Below are 18,996 nucleotides of genomic sequence, written 5' to 3' on the forward strand. Positions count from 1 at the left end.
TTCCATCCTATACCTCATTTCATGATCATAACAACTCTATGAGGTTGATAGTATTACCCCCACTCTACAGATGAACAAACTGAGGCATAGATTGTAGGTGTCTTGGGTCAAACAACTAGAGAGGGTCAGAACCTTGATTTGACCCCAAGTCTGGTATAGTTCAGAGTCCATGATCATCTCTTTCAATTAACTTCTTCCTTTTTTGCCTCAGTGTTCATGTCTGCAAAATGCAGAGATTAATAGTTATAAACTCATAAGATTGTTGTGAGAGTCAAATGAAAGCCAACTTAAAAAGCACTTAGTGCAGGCTGGGCATGGTGGATCACCCCTGTACTCCCAGCACTTTGCGAGGCCAAGGTGGGCAGATCACCTGACGTTGGGAGTTTGAGACCAGCCTGACCAACATGGAGAAAGCCCATCCCTACTAAAAATAGAAAGTCAACCAGACGTGGTGGCACATACCTGTAATCCCAGCTACTTGGGAGGCTGAGGAAGGAGAATGGCTTGAACCCAGGAAGCGGAGGTTGCGGTGAGCTGAGATCGTGCCATTGCACTCCAGCCTGGGCAACAAGAAGCAAACTTCATCTCAAAAAAAAAAACACTTAGTGCAATGCCTAGCACCTTTAAGACCACGTGGATTCTAAAGACAATGTGTGCCCGAGTAAACAGTAATCATCATAATAGCTGCCACTTACTGAGTGGCCATTAGTTGACAGGTGCTAAACACTGGCTTCAACTGAGACAAACTAGATGATGTTACAGTAACAAAACAAGTCCCTGATCTCAGTGGTTTAAAACAACAAACACTGTAATAATGCTGTGTAACAAGTCATCCTAAAACTGAGACTTTTTTTTTTGAGAGGGAGCCTCACTCTGTCACCCAGGCTGGAGTGCAGTGGCACAATCTCAGCTCACTGCAATCTCCGCCTCCCGGGTTCAAGTGATTCTCCTGCCTCAGCCTCCCAAGTAGCTGGGATTACAGGTGTATGCCACCATGCCAGGCTAATTTTTTGTATTTTTAGTAGAGATTGTTTTTCACCTTGTTAGCCAGGATGGTCTTGATCTCCTGACCTCGTCATCCGCCTGCCTTGCCCTCCCAAAGTGCTGGGATTACAGACGTGAGCCACCGTGCCCGGCCTCTTTTTTTTTTTTTTTCCTTTGAGTCAGAGTCTTACTCTGTCTCCCAACCTAAAATGCAGTGGCACCATCACAGCTCACTGCAGCCTCAACCTCATGGGCTCAATCAATCCTCCCTGCTCAGCCTTCCTAGTAGCTGGGACTACAGGTGTGTGCCACCATGCCTGGATATTTTTTTTTTCTTCACATGTCTTCATTCTAGGTATGAGAATCAATATCATTTGGATGTTGGGTCTAAGTACACAAATCACAATCTCAGTGTAGATGAATCCATGCATAACAGCCTCAATCTCTTCTGCAGACTGTGTCTCCTCAGTAAAATCACAGCCTCACAGGTGTACTGAATCTTGACCTGAGAGTCACCAATCCACCCAAAATATGCAAGATCCAAGCAAAAGATGAGAGTTACATCATCTAGGTTCTCGGTCCAGTGATACATCACAATCCTCTTTCGGTGGGGCACAGGCTGAAGAAGAGTCACATCACCTTTGGGCTGGGACCAGGCAGGAAACTGAAATCACTCAGGTGCTGGACAAAGGCGTATGTCACAATCACACCTGCAGGAAAGTTCAGGAATGAGATTAGAAATTCCATACATGTCCAGGTTTTAGGTATGAGGGTCAACACCTCCTGTATGTTGGGTCTAAGAACATAAGTCACAATCTCATGCTTGACAAAATTTTTGCAAGAGAGCTACAATTTTGGGCCAGATGTGGTGGCTCATGCTGTAATCCCAGCACTTTGGGAGGCCAAGGCGGGTGGATCACGAGGTCAGGAGTTCAAGACCAGCCTGGCCAACTATAGTAAAATCCCGTCTCTACTAAAAAATACCAAAAAATTATCCAGGCATGGTGCCTGTAGTAACAGCTACTGGGGAGGCTGAGGCAGCAGAATCACTTGACCCCAGGAGGTAGAGGTTGCAGTGAACTGAGATCAAACCACTGCACTCCAGCTTGGGCAACAGAGTGAGACTTTGTATTAAAAAAAAAAAAGAGAGCCACAATTTGGTCTACAGACAGTGCCTTTCAGTGCAGTCACAGCCTCACGTCTGCTGAATCTTGGTCTGAGAGTAACCAATTCACCATTTCCCAGCTTCCAGGATGTCCTGGCATCTTAACTGTGTGTCTCCCAGGACCTGAAGATCACAAGGCAATGGAGGCTGTGACAAAGTCATCGGGGCCTCCTGCGGTGAAGGACGTAGAATAACAGAGACCAATCAGCTATTTTTGTATTAATTTTTTTTTTAGAGACAGGGTTTCCCCATGTTGCCCAGGCTGGTCTCAAACTCCTGGGCTCAAGCAATCCACCCACCTCAGCCTGAAAACTGAAACTTATACCAACAAGCCTTCTTCTAAGGGTTTGTGGGATGGCTGCTTTGGCTGCAGTTTGGGAGGATTCAGATCTCTCTTCCATGGGATTCCACAATTTTCTGGGATCAGCAGCTCCCTGGCAAATGCTCTCAAGACATATCACAGGAGCACAAAAGCCAAGTGTATTTAAGGCTCTTGCTAAGGTTAGGCCTGCTAAAATTCCATTAAGTAAATCATATGGTCAAACCCATCAATGGAGGAGGGAAATATACTCCCTCTCCAGTGGCAGGGAGAAGAGTGGATATTTGCTGAATGACTGCCCATTCAAAAAATATGAAATTTTCCTTCACCCTAGCACTATCTAGAGGGTGTTCAGCTCATCACAATCATAAAGTAGCCACTGGCAGAATATGATGGCTCATGCCTGTCATCCCAGGACTTTGGGAGGCCGAGGCAGAAGGATCATCTGAGCCCAGGAGTTTAAGAACTGTCTGGGCAACATGGAGAAACCCTGTCTCTATAAAAATACAAACAAATTAGCCAGGTGTGGTGGTGCATGCCTGTAGTCCCAGCTATTTGGACAGGAGGATCACCTGAGTCCAGGAGGCAGAGGTTACAGTGAACTGAGATCTTGCCAGTGCACTCCAGCCTGGGTGACAGAGTGAGACCCTGTTGAAAGAAGAAAGAAAGAAAGAAAGAAAGAGAGAAAGAAGGAAGGAAGAAGGAAGGAAGGAAGGAAAGAAAGAAGGATGGAAGGGAAAAGAAAGGAAAGAAAGAAAAAGGAAAAAGAAAGAATCCACCAATTTGAACATGGCCAATTTCTGTGCCACAGGAAGTCTACCATGGATAATCATATGCTGTGACCCAGAAGTGACTTTTAATACAAGTCACTGGATGGAGCTAGTCATGTGGCCCATCCAACCACATGGGGACCAGGAAGTGAGATCCTGCCCCAAGGTCAGAAGACAGAGAGCTGGACATGTTTCATTAATAGCACAAATGACCTCCATGACCCCTTAGAAGCTGTTTTTCATTTTATTTTCACAACTCTATGTAATAGGCACTATTATTTGCATCCCTGTTTTCGGGAGACATTGGAGGCTCAGAGGGCTGTCTCACTGGAGGTTACATAACTAAAAAGTGGCAGAGTTTAAGATTTTTTTTTTTTTTTAACCATACCAAGAGCTGGTTTTAATTTTTTTTTTTACAGGAAATACTATAATTTAAAATGTTGTAAACTATTTAACAGAATTTCCAGCAATTATTATTTCCAAAATGTAAAGATTTAAAACATAGTTTATACAAAACTAAATCAGAAGGATTCATTCTTGTTTTTTCCTTTTTTAAAAAATTCAGACAATTTGTCACAGAAAGTTCAGCATGTGATAGCAGCTGCAGCCTCAGTCCCTGTCAGAATCGCTGTCCCTCCACGTGGGGACAGAGCGGCACACTGAGGACAGCAACATGTCTTCAATCTGCTTCTTAGGGTTCTCCTCCAAGTCCGTCTTAATTGCTCCAGATTCAGACAGTTTCCACTCCAGCTCGTCTCTTGTCAGGTTCATGCCACCAAACACCAAACGACCGATAAACTCAGCCTTGATATCACCTTCCAGGTAAACAAATATGGTGGGCAGATTCCTATCAGGATAATTGGGCATGCAGGTTGTTGAAATGGCTTTGATAAACTTGACATCAGGAAACTTGCTGGCAAGTCCACTGAGGTGCTGATTTATCAGGGCACAGAGGGGAATTCCTTGTTTGTAAAGGTGCAAGATGACCCACAAGCCCTTACTGGCTTTGGTTACTTCTTGAACATAATCCTTCCTTGAGATCTCCAAAACTTCTCCAAATTTATTCTTCAGTTTAGTTGCTTTCCACTCAGCCAGTCTCTGCCATCTGTACATTTCAATACCACATTCGTCCTCCTCATTAAACTTGTCTTCATGATCCTTCAGCTCTTCCAAAGTCATATTTTCATATGTTGTCAGCACTGACTGCTGGACGATGTGCTGCTCCTCTTCTGCCTCCTCTTCCGATTCTTTCAGACTTTCCTTAGGGGCAAGATGCCCTTTTTGTGTAAGATGTCATTCCACTCAGTGTCTGCCCTGGGGTCCTGCATCTTGTTTCCAATCGCTCAAGCCAGTTGTGCCACCGAGTTTAAGATTTTAATCATTAGGTCATGTTGCTGGGGAGAGAAAGACCACATCACATACTGAGAGAACAAATTAGTTGCTTTTGCTACATAAAAAAAAACACTACTAAATTTAGTTGTTTAGAACAATCACCTGTTTAGTTCATGTTTCTCTGGGTTGCAATTTGGTCTGGGATCAGCTGGGCAATTCTTTTAGTCTCAGCTGCCTATTTCAGGGATCAAGGATGACTGGGCCATGTATCTCTTTAGCTCAGGTCCTTCCTTCCTTCCTTCCTTCTTTCTTTCCCTCTCTCCCTCCCTCCCTTCCTCCTTCCCTCCCTCCCTTCCTTCTGTCCCCCTCCCTTCCATCCTCTTTTTTTTAGAATAAAGACAGGGTTTCTCCATGTTGGTCTGGCTGGTCTCAAACTCCCAACCTCAGGTGATCCACCCACCATGTCCTCCCAAAGTGCTGGGATTACAGGTATGAACCACCAGGCCTGGCTTTTTTTTTTTGTAAACACTACAGCTTCTTAGATTCTTTTGGATCTGAACAATTTTTGTTACTTTAGGAGGAAAGAAGGCAGGAAGGAAGGACTGGAGGCAAGATGGAAGGAAAAAAGGCAGGCAGGCAGGAAGGAAATATTTGCTTTCCTTTCCTAAGATGCAAGAGGTGGAAGCCATGCTTGATGTCTGCTGGTGGCTCCATGCCCACCTACTCACTGTGTTGAAGAACATGGTTCTTTTCCTTGGTTCTTGTAGGAGATTGGATTGGTTTCCATGTTAATTAAGAAGATGCTCGCTCTCTGAATGAGTTGCAACTTGTGAAGTCTTCATCTGGAATTGCTCAGATCAAGTAGTGAAACTTTGGGATGATCCCCTGTCAGTTCGGATCCCTTTGACTAATAAATATATTTAATCCCTCGTCTATGTGGAAGAATAATCTGCTGGATCAATTATAAAAATCTATAAACGATGTCATTCACCCCCAAAGACCCTCTTACTGTGTCCTGAATTAAGCTGGGCACCTCTAGCTTAGAGCCCAACTAGGTTTTCTACTGGAGACCTCAGTCTGATGGACGCCAATCTAATCGGAATGATCCCTGTCCTCATGGAGCACACAATGTTGGGGAAAATCATGGGACTGCTGGGAATGCCAGTTAGGGAAGGAGCCGAATCACCAAAGGCCAAGGCCAAGGTTGACAGTTTGAACTCCCTCCTTTGGCAAGAGGGCAATGAAGGACCCTGTTGAGCGGTTTCAGGCACAGAAGACTTATTGATGCTTGAAAGACCACCCTGGCTACCAGATAGTATGGAACTGGTGTGGATGAGGCTGGAGGCAGCGAGGGAGGCCCCTTAGTAGTTCCAACCTTGAGGTCAGATTGCAGACAAGCCCCTAGTTCCTCCCACCAAGAATGCAGGACGTCACAGAGCCATTCTGGCAGCACTCAGCACCTTCTACCATTCTGCCCTAGGCTGCATTTCCCACCACATCTGAGCTGGCTTAGGTCTCATCACCTCCTCAGCCCCAGCAGGTTGTGGATAAAGCCCTGTTTGAAGAGGCTTTTGTATCTTTTTTTGACCCCTAAATTATTTCCTCGTCTTTATTAAGGTATACTTGACAGATTGAAGTTGTATATATTTAAGGTGTAGAATGTGATGACTCAGTATACATCTACATTGCGAAGTGATGACTACAGTCAAGTTCATTAACACGTCCCTGACCTCAAACAGTTACCGCTTTGTGTGTGTGGTGATAACACTTCAGATCAACTCTCCTAGCAAATTTCAGGTAAACTATAGTGTATTATTAACTATAGTCACATTGCTGTACGTAAGATCTCCAGAACTTATTCATCCTGTTTAACAGAACCTTCCTACCCTTTGTGGGGTTTTTGTTTGGATTGATTGTTTGTTTGTTTGTTTTTAGAGAGGAGGTTTCGCTATGCTTCCCAGGCTGGCCTTGAACTCTCAGACTCAAGTGATTTTCCTGCCTCAGTCTTCCAAATAGCTGGGGTTACAGGCATGAGCCACCATGCCAGCTTCTTTGTACCTTTGGCCAACATCTCTCCATTTCTGCCACCCTTACCCCAGTCCCTGGCAGCCACAATTCTACCCTCTGCTGCTGTGAATTTCACTTTTTCAGATTCTACATTTAAGTGAGATTGTACAGTGTTCGTCCTTCTGTGCCCGGCTTATTTTGCTTGGCCTGACACCCTCTGGGTTCATCTATGTTGCTGAAAATGGCAGGTATAGCTCCAGGCTTCTGTGGCCACCTGAGGGGACTTCCAGCATTTCCCGAGGCTCAGACTGCCATAGGATACTCTCCAACGGCATTGTTTTGAGCGGTAGCAGACCCCAGGCTGCTACACTGACTTAGAAAAATTTGCCAGGTGGGAGGTGAAGCCCTTCACTGCCATTCCTGGTGGAAAGGCTCCAAGTTGACTTAGAAAACTTCATGTTGAACAGGCTTGTCCTAGGGGCCCTTGCTTCAGCTCACAGGCCTGTACACTGCAGTTAGGACCATGGTGAGGGACGCTTCTAAATCTTTCCATAGGCTCAGAAACAGACAGGTCGCCCTCCAGGGGTCGCCTCAGCAAGCTTGAGATGGTCCCTGCCTCCAAAAGGGACTTGCAGTATTTCAGAAGGTTCACCTCTGACCCCAGGTGGTACAGACACAGCCCAAGACTGGTGGTGAGCCATTTATCTCCTGAGAATAATCCTCCGGTCATCGTCCTGGGATGTGAGTGGAGAAACTCTGCTCAGTGCTGTATAACGACATGACAATCGTCACCTGAGGAAAGAGCAAAAGCAACAAAAATGATGATGAATAATAGAAACGGTGAAGATTGGCCGGGCACGGTGGGTAGCTCACTCCTGTAATCCCAGCACTTTGGGAGGCCTAGGCACGTGGATTGCTTGAGGTCAGGTGTTCAAGACCAGCCTGACCAACATGGTCAAACCCTGTCTTTACTAAAAATACAAAAATTAGACAGGCGTGGTGGGGTGTGCCTGTAATCCCAGCTACTTGGGAGGCTGAGGCAGGAGAATCTCTGGAACCCAGGAGGCAGAGGTTGCAGTGAGCTGAGATTGTGCCACTGCACTCCAGCCTGGGTGATAAAGTGAGACTCCGTCTCATAAAANACCAGGATGGTCTCGATCTCTTGACCTTGTGATCCACCCGCCTCGGCCTCCCAAAGTGCTGGGATTACAGGCGTGAGCCACCGCGCCCGGCAATCTGTGAAATTCTTAAGATGAACTGGATGTTGCAACAGCTGCCCTCTAGGGTTTAGGTGTTGCTCCTTCGCGGAACCCATGCCTGAACCTGTGATATACAATTTTTAGGTGCCTCATTCGACCAGTCCCGGTGGTATTTTGTCTTTTAGCCTTGGCACTCCAGTTACACTTCCTTTTGCGCTCGGCGGGGTGGCCACATTTGCCACAGGTCGACTTCTGAAGGTGGTTGGCCTTAGAGCCACAGCGGCGGCACAACGTGTGCGTTTTATTGCGACGCTTCCCAAACGATGACATTCCCTTTGTCATCCTGCTTCTGCGACCGGGACCAGAAAAGCTGTTGTTGATTTTTTGTAGAGATGGGGTCTTGCCATGTTGCCCAGGCTGGCCTCGATCTCCTGGACTCATGTAATCCTTTTACCTTTGCCTCCCTAAGTGCTGGGATTCTGGGTACAAGCCACTGTGCTGGGCCAGCCTGGGGTTTGGATGTGGCAGTGGTGGGAGGGGCCCCAAGGGCAGCAAGAGAGGAAGTCCAGTGTGCAACGCACTTTTCAAGCCGCTGCTTGCATCACATTTGCTGTTGTTCTAGTGGTCAAAGCAAATCACATAGTCAAGTCTAGAGTTAGAAGGAGAGCAACAATTCAACTGAATGGCTACAGAAAGGCTGGACCAACTGGGGACATTAATGGGTCCAGCTGGCTCCAGAGGTAAGGTGCTTTACCATCACAAGCTCCCAATGTTTAAACAGGAAGTCTGCCTGCACTCCTTCCAGGGTGGCAAAACTCAGATACTGATAAAGTCTCTTGATCACAGCCCAGTCTTTCCTGGCAGATTCCCCACCATCCCTCCAATCCCCAGACCCAGAGTCCAGGTTTCCAGCACAGTCAAAATCTTGAGGATCTTTTTGTTCCCTCAAACTCCAGAAAAACAGACACACAATAGGATTTCTATTCATTTTTATTCATTCCTCCAAAGGGCACCACAGGCCAACCATATCTTTGATGTGTCCTTCATGGTTCCCCACTGCAGTGGACACAAACCCCTCCACCATCATCCAGGAATACATGGAACTCTGCTGTGGTGATTAGGCTGCCTCGCCCACTCACCCAAGTTTTCCGTGCCTGTTCTGCTTCTGAGGGCAATTCCAAAATTCATCATCAATTTCCTTGAATTCCTGCCTTTAAGAGTCTTCCAGCCCTGTGGTGCCATACAGACACACTTTGATGGCAGCCAGTGATCTGTCTACACGAGAGTCTTAGTCTTTTCTGCTTGGATGCTCCCAGAGACAGACGCCTATCGACAACCTTATGTCTTCACAAAGACTAAAATTCAATCCCATTGAAAGTCATGATTTAAAAGGTGAACACCCTCACGAAGAGCCCTAACACTCAAGGGTGTCAATATATACAACTATATAAACACAACCAATATACAACTAACTATATCAACACAACCAGCACTCCTCTATGGGCACAGACATATACACACACACACACACACACACAAAATTGTCTTGCTTTCTCAGATATGATCTCTGGCATGACTCCTGCTGGCATGAGGGCAGAGGAAATTTAGAGCAGCAAAGCATATAGCAGTGATGTCAGACAGGACCAAATCAGAGATGGTGTCAAGTGACAGAAAAAGGAGGGGCACATTCTGAGCAAAGGCATGGGATGAGACAAAAGGCGCCCAGACTAAAGCCATCTTGGTGATGCCCAGGGCTGAGTGGCACTCAAGTTTGAGCTCCCAGTGTGTCAGGCTTCTCATGAAAGGGTGCACTATGTTATGAGTGTGTGCACATGTTGTCTGCATGTATATACATACATACGCTTGATTCTCACCATAACCACATGAGGTAGAGGCCATTTGTGGAGTGACATGCTCAAGTCAGTTGAAGGACTACCTGCCCTGAGAGCTAGGCTGATAGAATTTCCAGCTGATGGAAGTTGCATCTGCACTGTCCAATACTGTAGCCACTGATCACACATGGCTACTGAGTATTTGAAATGTTGTTCTATTGCCAATGAGACATAGAATCTTAAGTTTTATTTACTTTTCTTTTTTTTTTTAGACGGAGTTTCACTCATGTTACCCAGGCTGGAGTGCAATGGCACGATCTCGGCTCACCGCAACCTCCGCCTCCTGGGTTCAGCCAATTCTCTTGCCTCAGCCTCCTGAGTAGCTGGGATTACAGGCACACACCACCATGCCCAGCTAATTTTTTGTATTTTTAGTAGAGACGGGGTTTCACCATGTTGACCAGGATGGTCTCTATCTCTTGACCTCGTGATCCACCCGCCTCAGCCTCCCAAAGTGCTGGGATTACAGGCTTGAGCCACCGCGCCCGGCCTTATTTACTTTTAATTGAACAGCTGAGGCCAGGTACGGTGGACCATGCCTGTAATCCCAACACTTTGGAAGGCTGAGGTGGGAGGATCATATGAGGCCAGGGGTTCAAAACCAGCTTGGTGGCAGCGTGATGGCTCATACATGTAACCCTAGCACTTTGGGAGGCCGAGGTGGGTGGATCACCTGAGGTCAGGAGTTTGAGACCAGCCTGGCCAACATGGTGAAACCCCATCTCTACTGAAAATAAAAAATTAGCCAGGCGTGGTGGCACACGCCTGTAGTCCCAGCAACTCAGGAGGTTGATGCAAGACAATGACTTGAACCTGAGAGGTGGAGACTGCAGTAAGCCAAGGTCACACCACTGCACTCCAGCCTGGGTGACAAAGTGAGACTCTGCCTGAAAAACTAAAACCATCTTGGTTAACTTAATGAGACCCCCATCTCTAGTTTAAAAAAATTGACACCCACTTCAGTTTTCGGAAAACTATTATATAATTGGAACTGGGATATGTAAATCTACTTCTCCAAATATGAATTTTATGAATTCGAAACACAGGTCAAGCATTTCAGAAGAAAAAACTATCATGGTAATTGAGATGTGGTGTAAGTCTAAAATATACACCAGGTTTTGAAGACAGCATAAAACAATGTAAAATAACTCATTTAAAAAACATCGATGACAAGCTAAAATGCTATTTGGGATATATTGGGTTAAGTAAAACATGTTAAAATAAATTTAACCTGTTTCCTTTTAATTGTCTAATGTGGCTATTAGAAAACTTGCTTGTAATTTCAGCACTTTGGGAGGCTGAGGTGGGTGGATAACTTGAGGCCAGGAGTTTGGGACCAGCTTGGCTAACATGGTGAAACCCCATCTCTACTAAAAATACAAAAATTAGCCAGGTGTGATGGCGCATGCCTGTAGTCCCAGCTACTCAGGAAGCTTAGGCAGGATCGCTTGAACCCAGGAGGCAATCGCAGTGAGCTGAGATCACGCCACCGCACTCCAGCCTGGGTGACAGAGCAAGACTGTCACACACAAAAAACTCTTAAAATGACACGTGTGGCTTGAATTTTGTTTCTGCTGGACAGTGCTGCCCTGCAGCCCTCCCATTCCATCACATGGGTGACATGCCTGATTGCCAGGGCTTAGACCCTAATATGAGGGCTATAAAGGAGTGTACTAGATATTACAGATATGGATGAATATTCTTCCCCTAAAGCTGAAAGAGCTTTCATGAAAATGCCTGGAGCCATTCAGTATAGAACAAAGCGCTCTTCCCCATGGTGGATATCTCAACTTTCATGGGACAAACAGTGTCAATGGTGGGAGTCCAGGCTGGAGACGGTGGTACCATCCCTCAAGTATCTGCCCTCAGATCAGTTACCCTTGTCTTCAGCTTTTAAGGGAGACAGGATCTCAAAACTATTTAAGGTTCTTCTCTAGCTCCTCCATTTAACAGATGGGAAAATAAGGCACTGTCCAAGTCACACACAGTGACAGCGGCAAAGCCATACTTGCTTCCCAGGTCCCCTGACCTTGGACAAGGGCGTTCTCTCCCATTAAATGCTTGTTTCTCCCCATCTTGCTCCATTTTCCTATCCTGTGGCAAGAGATCAACAATCTAAATTCCAATCCTAGTTCTGCCACTGATCAATGAGATAAACATTTAGGCTGGCTGTGTGGTGGTTCATACCTGTACTCCCATCAAGGTGCGAGGATCGCTTGAGGCCAGGAGTTCAACACTAGCATGGGCTACAAACCAAAACCTGTCTCTACAAAACACTTGGTGGTGTGCACCTATAGTCCCAGCTACTCGGTAGGCAGAGGTGTGAGGATCATTTGAGCCCAGGAGTTGGAGGTGGCAGTGAATCTCGGTCATGCCGCTGTATTCCAGCCTGGACAACAGAGCAAGACCCTGTCTCTAGTATCATAATAATAATAATAGTTACCAAGCACCAATTGTGTCAGGCAGCTATTGTTCTAGATGCTGGGGGAACAACAAAGAACAGGACAGGCAATGGGTCAAACGCCGATAAACAGGTAAATAAATAAGATCGTTTTTCACAGTAATAATTGCTACAAGGAAATTCAACTGGCCGGAATGAATAATGGGGGACATGAGCTACTTCAGACAGGGTGTCCAGGGAGGGGAAGTTCTCTTTGAGGGGATATTTGAGCTGAGATCTGACCGAGCCAGCCACAAGAAGGTAGATTTGAGAGTAGGACAGGAAGTTATGAGCGGAGCCTTGCAGGAAAGAGAACAGCAGGGGCAAGATTTCCCAGGCAGGACTCAAGGTGTCCACTCAGGCATCACAAAGAAAATCAGGGGGGCATGATGGCACATGCCTGGAATCCTAGCACTTTGGGAGGCCGAGGCAGGTGGATCACCTGAGGTCAAGAGTTCAAGACCAGCCCGGCCAACATGGTGAAACCCTGTCTCTACTAAAAATACAAAAATTACCCAGGTGTGGTGGGCCGTGCCTGTCATCTCAGCCACTCAGGAGCCTGAGCTGGAAGTGAGCAGAGATCATGTCCCTGCACTTCAGCCTGGGCAACAGAGCAAAACTCCATCTCAAAAAAAAAAGAGTGTTGCCTTTTAATTACAATGTGGCTGCTGTGGCTCCAGCCATTATTAAAAAAAAAAAAAAAAAGAAAGAAAAGCCTATCAGGCTGGATGGGAGTGGGAAGTGGCAGGGAATGAGAACAGGCAAGGGCCAGACCTGCAGGGCCTCACTGTGTGCTATTGGGCCTCAAGCCTGCCCTCTCTGGACTTTGTTTGGATTTTCAGATCCTCCTTTTCTGTTTCTGATGCTGAAGAATTCTATAACCTGCAGCTTTCCCCCTACATGTAGCTAGCAGCCTAGAACATTCCAGGCACTGTGGTTTCTGCCTTTGCTTCACTCACTCCTGGCATATTCCCATGGTCTCAAATGCCTGCCCACTCATTTGGTGGGCCCCTGGCTCAATACAGCACCCTCTATGTACACAAGAAAGCAGAGCCTCTTGGAGATACCCAAGGCAGCCACACAGAAGTGTTTGGACCAGTGCAGCAGCACAGCTGCTCTTCCAAAAAGGAAGGTGCACAAAACACCAAGGCCAGAAAGGGTTATGGCTAAATGACAGGAGAAACTGAGGCCAAAAACAGATAGATATCCCTAAAGAAAAGAGACAGAGGAACAGACTCCCCAGAAATCACCTGAATCGCTCAGCACCTAGAAAGTGAAGGCAGTTATATCCCTTCCCAGTCACACTCACAGAGGCAGTTGCCGGGATCCCAACACAAGGTTTACAGAAGCTCTATCTCTGAGGTGTGCTTTCCTGCCCTTCCACACCCAGAAGGCCTCATTCCTGGTCCCCAGCTACTCTCAGAGCCCACCATGCCCAGACCTCTTACCCACCTCACCTCATTTTTGTGGGACCACCGTCTCTACAAACAGACTTTTGGAGGGCAGTTAGTAGAAACCCATCTACTCCCCAGGAGTGATCAAGAGCTTTCTCCCACAAGCCCTCAATCCCTCCTCCAGATGCAGACCTCCCCTGACCCAAGAATTAGGAACCAAAGTCCCCAGCCATCTTGGAACCCAGGAGGCTGAGACTCCAGAGGCCTCCTCAACCCCATAAAGATTCAAAGCCCACTGCTCCTTTGGGACCTGTGTGCAGGCTTTTTCTCCAAGAGAAATGTAGACCCTGTTTCCCTGAGGCTCTGAAGCCCATGAGTTCCAGCTCCCTGGGGCGCTCAGGTCTCCCACCCCTATACTGGAGTTCAGGTCCCAGTCATGGACACCTCCCCACCAATTAGGAAACAGGACTTCGACCCTCCTCCACTGGAGGACTAAACATCCAATAACTCCAGTTTCTACTCCCTAGGAGACACAGGCATAGTCCCTTCCAGAGTCCCAGCCACCAACTCCCTTCAGGACTGAAGGGTCCGGATGTCATGCCCCATGGTTCCTAAAGAAATCAGGATTCCTGTCCCCCAGATTCTCTGAATCCAGGTGATGAGAAGTCACATATCCCAGCTAGAAGTCAGAGTCCACATCCCCTTCAAGCACCCAGAATTAAGCCCAGACATCCCCTGCCAGAATCTGGATTCCCAAGCCCCCTCCCCTTGAGGTGAAACTTAGGGGAGCCTGGCCCCCATCCCACCCCTCACTGTGCAGACTCAGGGGGTGTCAGCACGGCCTCGGCATCAGCCCGCATCTCATCGAGCGCCTGCAGCAGGACCCCATGAGCCGCGCGGTAGCCCAGGCCACCTGTCGCCGCTGCGCCACCAGCAGGCCACAGAAAGGAGAGTGCGCCCAGTGCTGCGCCCCCAGCAGTGCCCTCACCCGCCCACGCGCCCAGCCTTGCTTCCACCTCAGCCCGCGTCACCGGGCCTGGGAAATGGGCACGCGCTGCCAGCTCCCCAGGAGCCAGACCCAGAGCGCGCTCACGTCGAGCCAGCGCCGCGGGTTCCAGCCCCAGGCCCCGTCGCCATTCGGCCAGCTGACCCCGCAGAAGCGCTACGTCGCATGCCCAGCCCAGTCCTGGGAGTGGTGCTGCTGCCGCCGCCAGGCTAGCCAGCAGAGCTGGCCTCCACGCCCCGGCCCGCAGTGCCGCAGCCTTGGTTCGGGCAGCGCTGGGAGACGCTGGTGGCAGCGCCAGCAGCAGCGCCCCTGCCTGGGCTGTGGGGAGCGCTCGCTGCAGCCATTCGCACAGCCCTGGGAGTCCGGCAGGCCGTAGGGGGAACACTGGCGGCGGTGCCTCCTCCAGTACCTCCCACGTCTCATCCTCTGGGCTTAACGCGGCGGCCCGCTCTGAGTCCCCACCACCCGATTTCTTCACGCCAACAACCTGCTGCAAACCCTCGCTGCGAGCTTTCCCAGAACCTTCCCCGCTGCCTGCTTTCTGCGATCCACCGCTATATTTCTCCCTTCCCTGACTGAGTCCATTCTCCAATTCCCCTCCGCCTGCGCTCTTTAAGCTCTCGCTGCTGGGTTTCTCCATCTTGCCTTCTCCTACACACTCCGGATCCTCACCCTCGCCGTCTGTGCGCACACAGACGAGAGGCGCATCTGGTAGCACCAAGGCCTGGACCTGGGCCCAGTCCTTCTCAGTGGGGGCCCCAGGGGTGACGAGGATGAGGGCATCATAGTGCGAAGGGTGGGAGGTGGCAGCGGGGGTGGTGGCAGTGCCCGCGGGGTCCAGAGGCACAGTCCAGAGCACCACATTCGGGCGCTCTGGGGCCGGGAAGGGAGTGGGTCCCGTGGGCACCGAAGCAGGCGCAGCACCTGGGTCGCCAGGATCCAATCCAAGCAGCGTGTTCAGCACAAGGCCCACGTCAGCCTTGCCGGCCACGGCCAGGTCTAGCCGTGCACTGCCCAGGCGCTCCAGACCTGAGCGTACCCACGACAGCGCAGCCTCCAGGCCGCCGGTCTCAAAGGCCTCACGCACAGCCTCCAGCTCTGCTGCACCTAGCACCTCGAAACCATCCTGGGCCGGTGGCAGGAGCCTGTGGAGACAAGAAGGCACAGGGTCAAGGGTAGAAGAGGGGCTGGATGACAAGGACTGGGCTATGATGACAATGGCAGAGCTCTCCGAATAATCCCAGAGTGGGGCAGTGGTGGGAAAGGGAGGGGCCTAACTGCACAGCAAACAGAAACCGATAGGGAGGGGCCATGATGATATGGTTGGGGCTTAAAGCAATAATGGAGTCCTGATGATTGGATGGCTGGGCTTAAGGTCAGATTTCCCACCCTAGCCTCAAATGGGGATTGGGCTAAGACTTCTATGGAATACAGTATTTGGGGGCGGCGCTTTCCCAAGGGTCAGCTGTGTGAGGCAGGACAAAGCTCAAAGAGGGTGGGCCCTAGAACAAAGAATCGCAAATGTGTCTGTCTCAACACTATTTGAGACAAAGTCCCCAAAGGCACTCTTTTCAGAGGTTAGGCCTAAGGAGAGTCAATGAAGGGAAAAATCTCATCTACTAGTTCTTACTAAGGGGGAGTGGCTAAGGTAGTCACCCAGGCAGGTGAAGCTAAGGAAAAAAGATGAGAGTGTACGGGAACAAGGAACTGCCTCTCTCTGAATCTCATTTTAAAGTCTGAAAATGAGGAGGCTGGCAGGTGGGAGAGCCAATTCAGGAGGTAGCCAGCAAGTAGGCACAGAAACGAGAGGGAGCTGGAGAAAGGAGGTGGATGAGGACGCCCCCAAATAATAATGTTCAATGGCCAGGCGCCGTGGCTCACGCCTGTAATCCCAGCACTTTGGGAGGCCAAGGCGGGCAGATCGTGAGGTCAGGAGTTTGAGACCAGGCTGGCCAACATAGTGAAACCCCATCTCTACTAAAAATATCCCCAAAAAAGGAAAAAAAAAAAATAGTTGGGTGTGGGGACGGGCGCCTGTAATCCTAGCTACAAGAGAGGCTGAGGCAGAAGAATTGCTGGAACCCGGGAGGCAGAGGTTGCAGTGAGCGGAGATCTCACCTTTGCACTGCAGCCCAGGAAACAGTGTAAGACGCCATCTCAAATAAATAAATAAATAAAATAATATATTTAATAATAACACTCATTGCAGGTATGGCTTTAGGGCAACCAAGGTCGCTTGAAAACCAAGCTAATGGTGGAGACGGCTCAGGGATTAGAGTTTTCAGGCAAAATCTTCCAGGGGGCTGGGCACAGTGTCTCATGCCTGTAATTCCAGCACTTTGGGAGGTCAAGGCGGGCAGATCACCTTGGTTGGGCCAGGGCCTGGAAAAATGAGCCTCAGGGCCCCAACAGATAAAGTGTTAAGCCCTTCCCTTCTAATCCTAGGGCTTTGGGAAGCCTGGGTGGGAGCATGGCTTGAGGCCAGGAGTTTAAGGCTGGCCTGGGGAAGCAGCGAAATCCTGTTTTGCAGCCTGTAGTACTGGCTACTCTGGAGGCTGAGGCAGAAGGGTCATTTGAGCCCAGGAGGTGGATGCTCTCAGTGAGTTAGGATTGTGCCACTGCACTCCAGTCTGTCTTAAAAACAGGCTGGGTATGGTGGCTCGCGACTGTAATCCTAGCACTTTGGGAGGCTGAGGCGGGAGTATCGCTTAAGGCCAGGAATTCAAATTCAACCTAGCCAACCTAGCGAGATCCTGTCTCTGAGGGAAAAAAAAACAAATAATAATAGAGTTAAGATTTGCCTCAAACTCACTGGGGGAGGGATCTCACGGACCTCAAAGAGGACCTAGGTGCTTAGGGTCTCAGCTAAGGGATCCAGCCAGAAAGCCGACACTCACCTCCTCAGCGCTTCTGCCTGGCTCTGCAGTGCCACCCGGAGGCGCTCTAGCTCCTCGCAGCCTTCGCAGCTGCTGCAGTTCGCCGGTAGCACAAACAGATCCGCGGCTCCTAACCCGGCGCTGTTCAGCAGAGCTGCAGTCTGATCACGGGCCTGGGTGGCATTCTGTGAATCCCCAGGACGGAGGTTCCGCACAGCCAGTAGCGGCGTCCCTCGGGCCAGGGCGGCCCGCGCTGCCTCTCCCAGGGCTGGGGCCAAGGGTTCGCCGTTCCCCTCAGGTCCAGGCAGCACCAGTACCAGCACGTTGGCTTCCGCCGCCCAGGGCCCGGGCGCTGCGGGTGGGCAGCTCAGCTCGCCCAGAAAAAGGCCTGGGCCCGCAGCTCTCAGGCTGGGGACCCCGGAGTCCGGCCGTCCCTCGGGAGCCTCGAGTGTCTCCACATCCTTGTCGCACAGCGCTGCGATCAGCGCAGACTTTCCCAAGCCTGGAGGCCCGATGAATAAGGCGGTCACGTCACCCTGCGGCGGAGGCATGGCTGGAAAGCAACGGGTGGAGAAGACACGGGTCAGGGAACACCTGACCTTTTTCTTTCCCAGCCGCCCCACCCGGAACCCAGGCCTCAATCCTCCACTCTGTCCCCTTCGATTCTTGAGCGTCACTCTCCAGGACCTAAAAAATCCAGAGCCCAGACGCTATTCCCCCGGGATCCCAGGCGTCCTGTCTGTCCACCTTCTTTCTAGATGGAAACGTTTCCCTTTTTGCTTCAAAAACTCAAAAATCAGGCGTGGTGGCTCATGCCTGTAATCCCAGGGCTTTGAGAGGCCAAGGCAGGAGGATCGCTTGAGGCCAGGAGTTCGAGACCAGTCTGGGTAACATGTGGGACTCGCTGATGGAGTCCCTGTCCCTATAAAAAATAAAATTTAGCCGGGAGTGGTGCCGCGCGCCTGTAGCCCAAGCTACTCGGAAGGCTGCGGTGGGAGGATCGCTTGAGCTCAGGACGTGGAGGCTGCAGTGGGCCATGATCGCACCACCGCACTCCAGCCCCGGCGACAGAGCAAGGCCATCTCTCAAAAATAAATAAAAATAAATGAAACCTCAGAAATCTGGCTTCCAGTCCCTCCTCCCTCGGACACACTGTTGTTTTTATCCTCCCCCCTCCGCCTTCCAAATCACCAACCGAGCAGAGCCGACCCACGGGAGAGCGCAGTCGGTGGCGGTGGGTCAGTCACTGAGAAGCTCGACCCTAGGCCGCGGCGGACGGAGGCCGAAGAGGCCAGAACGCCGTGATTTAGAGATGCCGGGACGCGTCCCGGTGGCTTTAACCTGACGTCACTCCCTCAACCAAGGGGGTGTGTCTTGGAAGGGAGACTGCAGAAAAACCAGACCTTCGCAGCGCCTGCGCAGAACGGCCAAAGTGCGCACGCCCCTCTTCCGCGGCCTCAGGACCTAGAACAATGAGGGAGTCAACGCGCCTGCGCGCCACGAGCGCCTACTCATTCAAGCACAAAAACCTTAGGTGTCTACGGCACAGGGTGCTGTAACGTCATCATAACGCGCCCCAGTGCAGAGAAGGACCCCTTCCGTTATTTTCAGC

The 18,996-nt window shown here is 49.9% G+C and overlaps 2 protein-coding genes and 1 pseudogene across 4 annotated transcripts; all 3 read right to left on the bottom strand.

The window, feature by feature from the left end:
• Nucleotides 1-3,234: 3,234 nt before the first annotated feature.
• LOC108285276 lies at nucleotides 3,235-4,892 on the bottom strand (annotated as a pseudogene).
• Nucleotides 4,893-7,816: 2,924 nt separating this feature from the next.
• Nucleotides 7,817-8,453, bottom strand: LOC108285280 (60S ribosomal protein L37-like). The gene has a single exon (XM_037729171.1). The coding sequence runs from the start codon at nucleotides 8,215-8,217 to the stop codon at nucleotides 7,858-7,860; it is 360 nt and encodes a 119-aa protein (XP_037585099.1). The 5' UTR covers nucleotides 8,218-8,453; the 3' UTR covers nucleotides 7,817-7,857.
• Nucleotides 8,454-12,814: 4,361 nt separating this feature from the next.
• On the bottom strand, nucleotides 12,815-18,982 carry IRGQ (immunity related GTPase Q). 3 transcript variants are annotated; one of them, XM_037729166.1, is made up of 3 exons: nucleotides 18,788-18,982; nucleotides 17,406-17,937; nucleotides 12,815-15,653 (listed from the first exon to the last, which is right to left on the bottom strand). In XM_037729166.1, the coding sequence occupies exons 2-3, from the start codon at nucleotides 17,933-17,935 to the stop codon at nucleotides 14,312-14,314; spliced, it is 1,872 nt and encodes a 623-aa protein (XP_037585094.1). In that variant the 5' UTR covers nucleotides 17,936-17,937; nucleotides 18,788-18,982; the 3' UTR covers nucleotides 12,815-14,311. The 3 variants fall into 3 exon arrangements, with proteins under 3 accessions (XP_037585094.1, XP_017357800.1, XP_037585095.1); XM_017502311.2 differs by lacking the exon at nucleotides 18,788-18,982 and adding an exon at nucleotides 18,580-18,781; XM_037729167.1 differs by lacking the exon at nucleotides 18,788-18,982 and adding an exon at nucleotides 18,497-18,583.
• Nucleotides 18,983-18,996: the final 14 nt, after the last annotated feature.

The sequence above is a fragment of the Cebus imitator genome, unplaced genomic scaffold (assembly GCF_001604975.1).
Source record: "Cebus imitator isolate Cc_AM_T3 unplaced genomic scaffold, Cebus_imitator-1.0 Scaffold296, whole genome shotgun sequence".
Taxonomy (NCBI): domain Eukaryota; kingdom Metazoa; phylum Chordata; class Mammalia; order Primates; family Cebidae; genus Cebus; species Cebus imitator.

What these genes read in the sequence shown, in the direction of transcription:
- IRGQ (XM_037729166.1), bottom strand. Translation starts at nt 17,935, where the DNA reads ATGCCTCCGCCGCAGGGTGACGTGACCGCCTTATTCATCGGGCCTCCA. An exon ending in CAGGCAGAAGCGCTGAGGAG is followed by an intron (nt 15,654 to 17,405) that starts GTGAGTGTCGGC and finishes TTGTCTCCACAG; the next exon opens with GCTCCTGCCACCGGCCCAGG.
- LOC108285280 (XM_037729171.1), bottom strand. Translation starts at nt 8,217, where the DNA reads ATGAGTCCAGGAGATCGAGGCCAGCCTGGGCAACATGGCAAGACCCCA.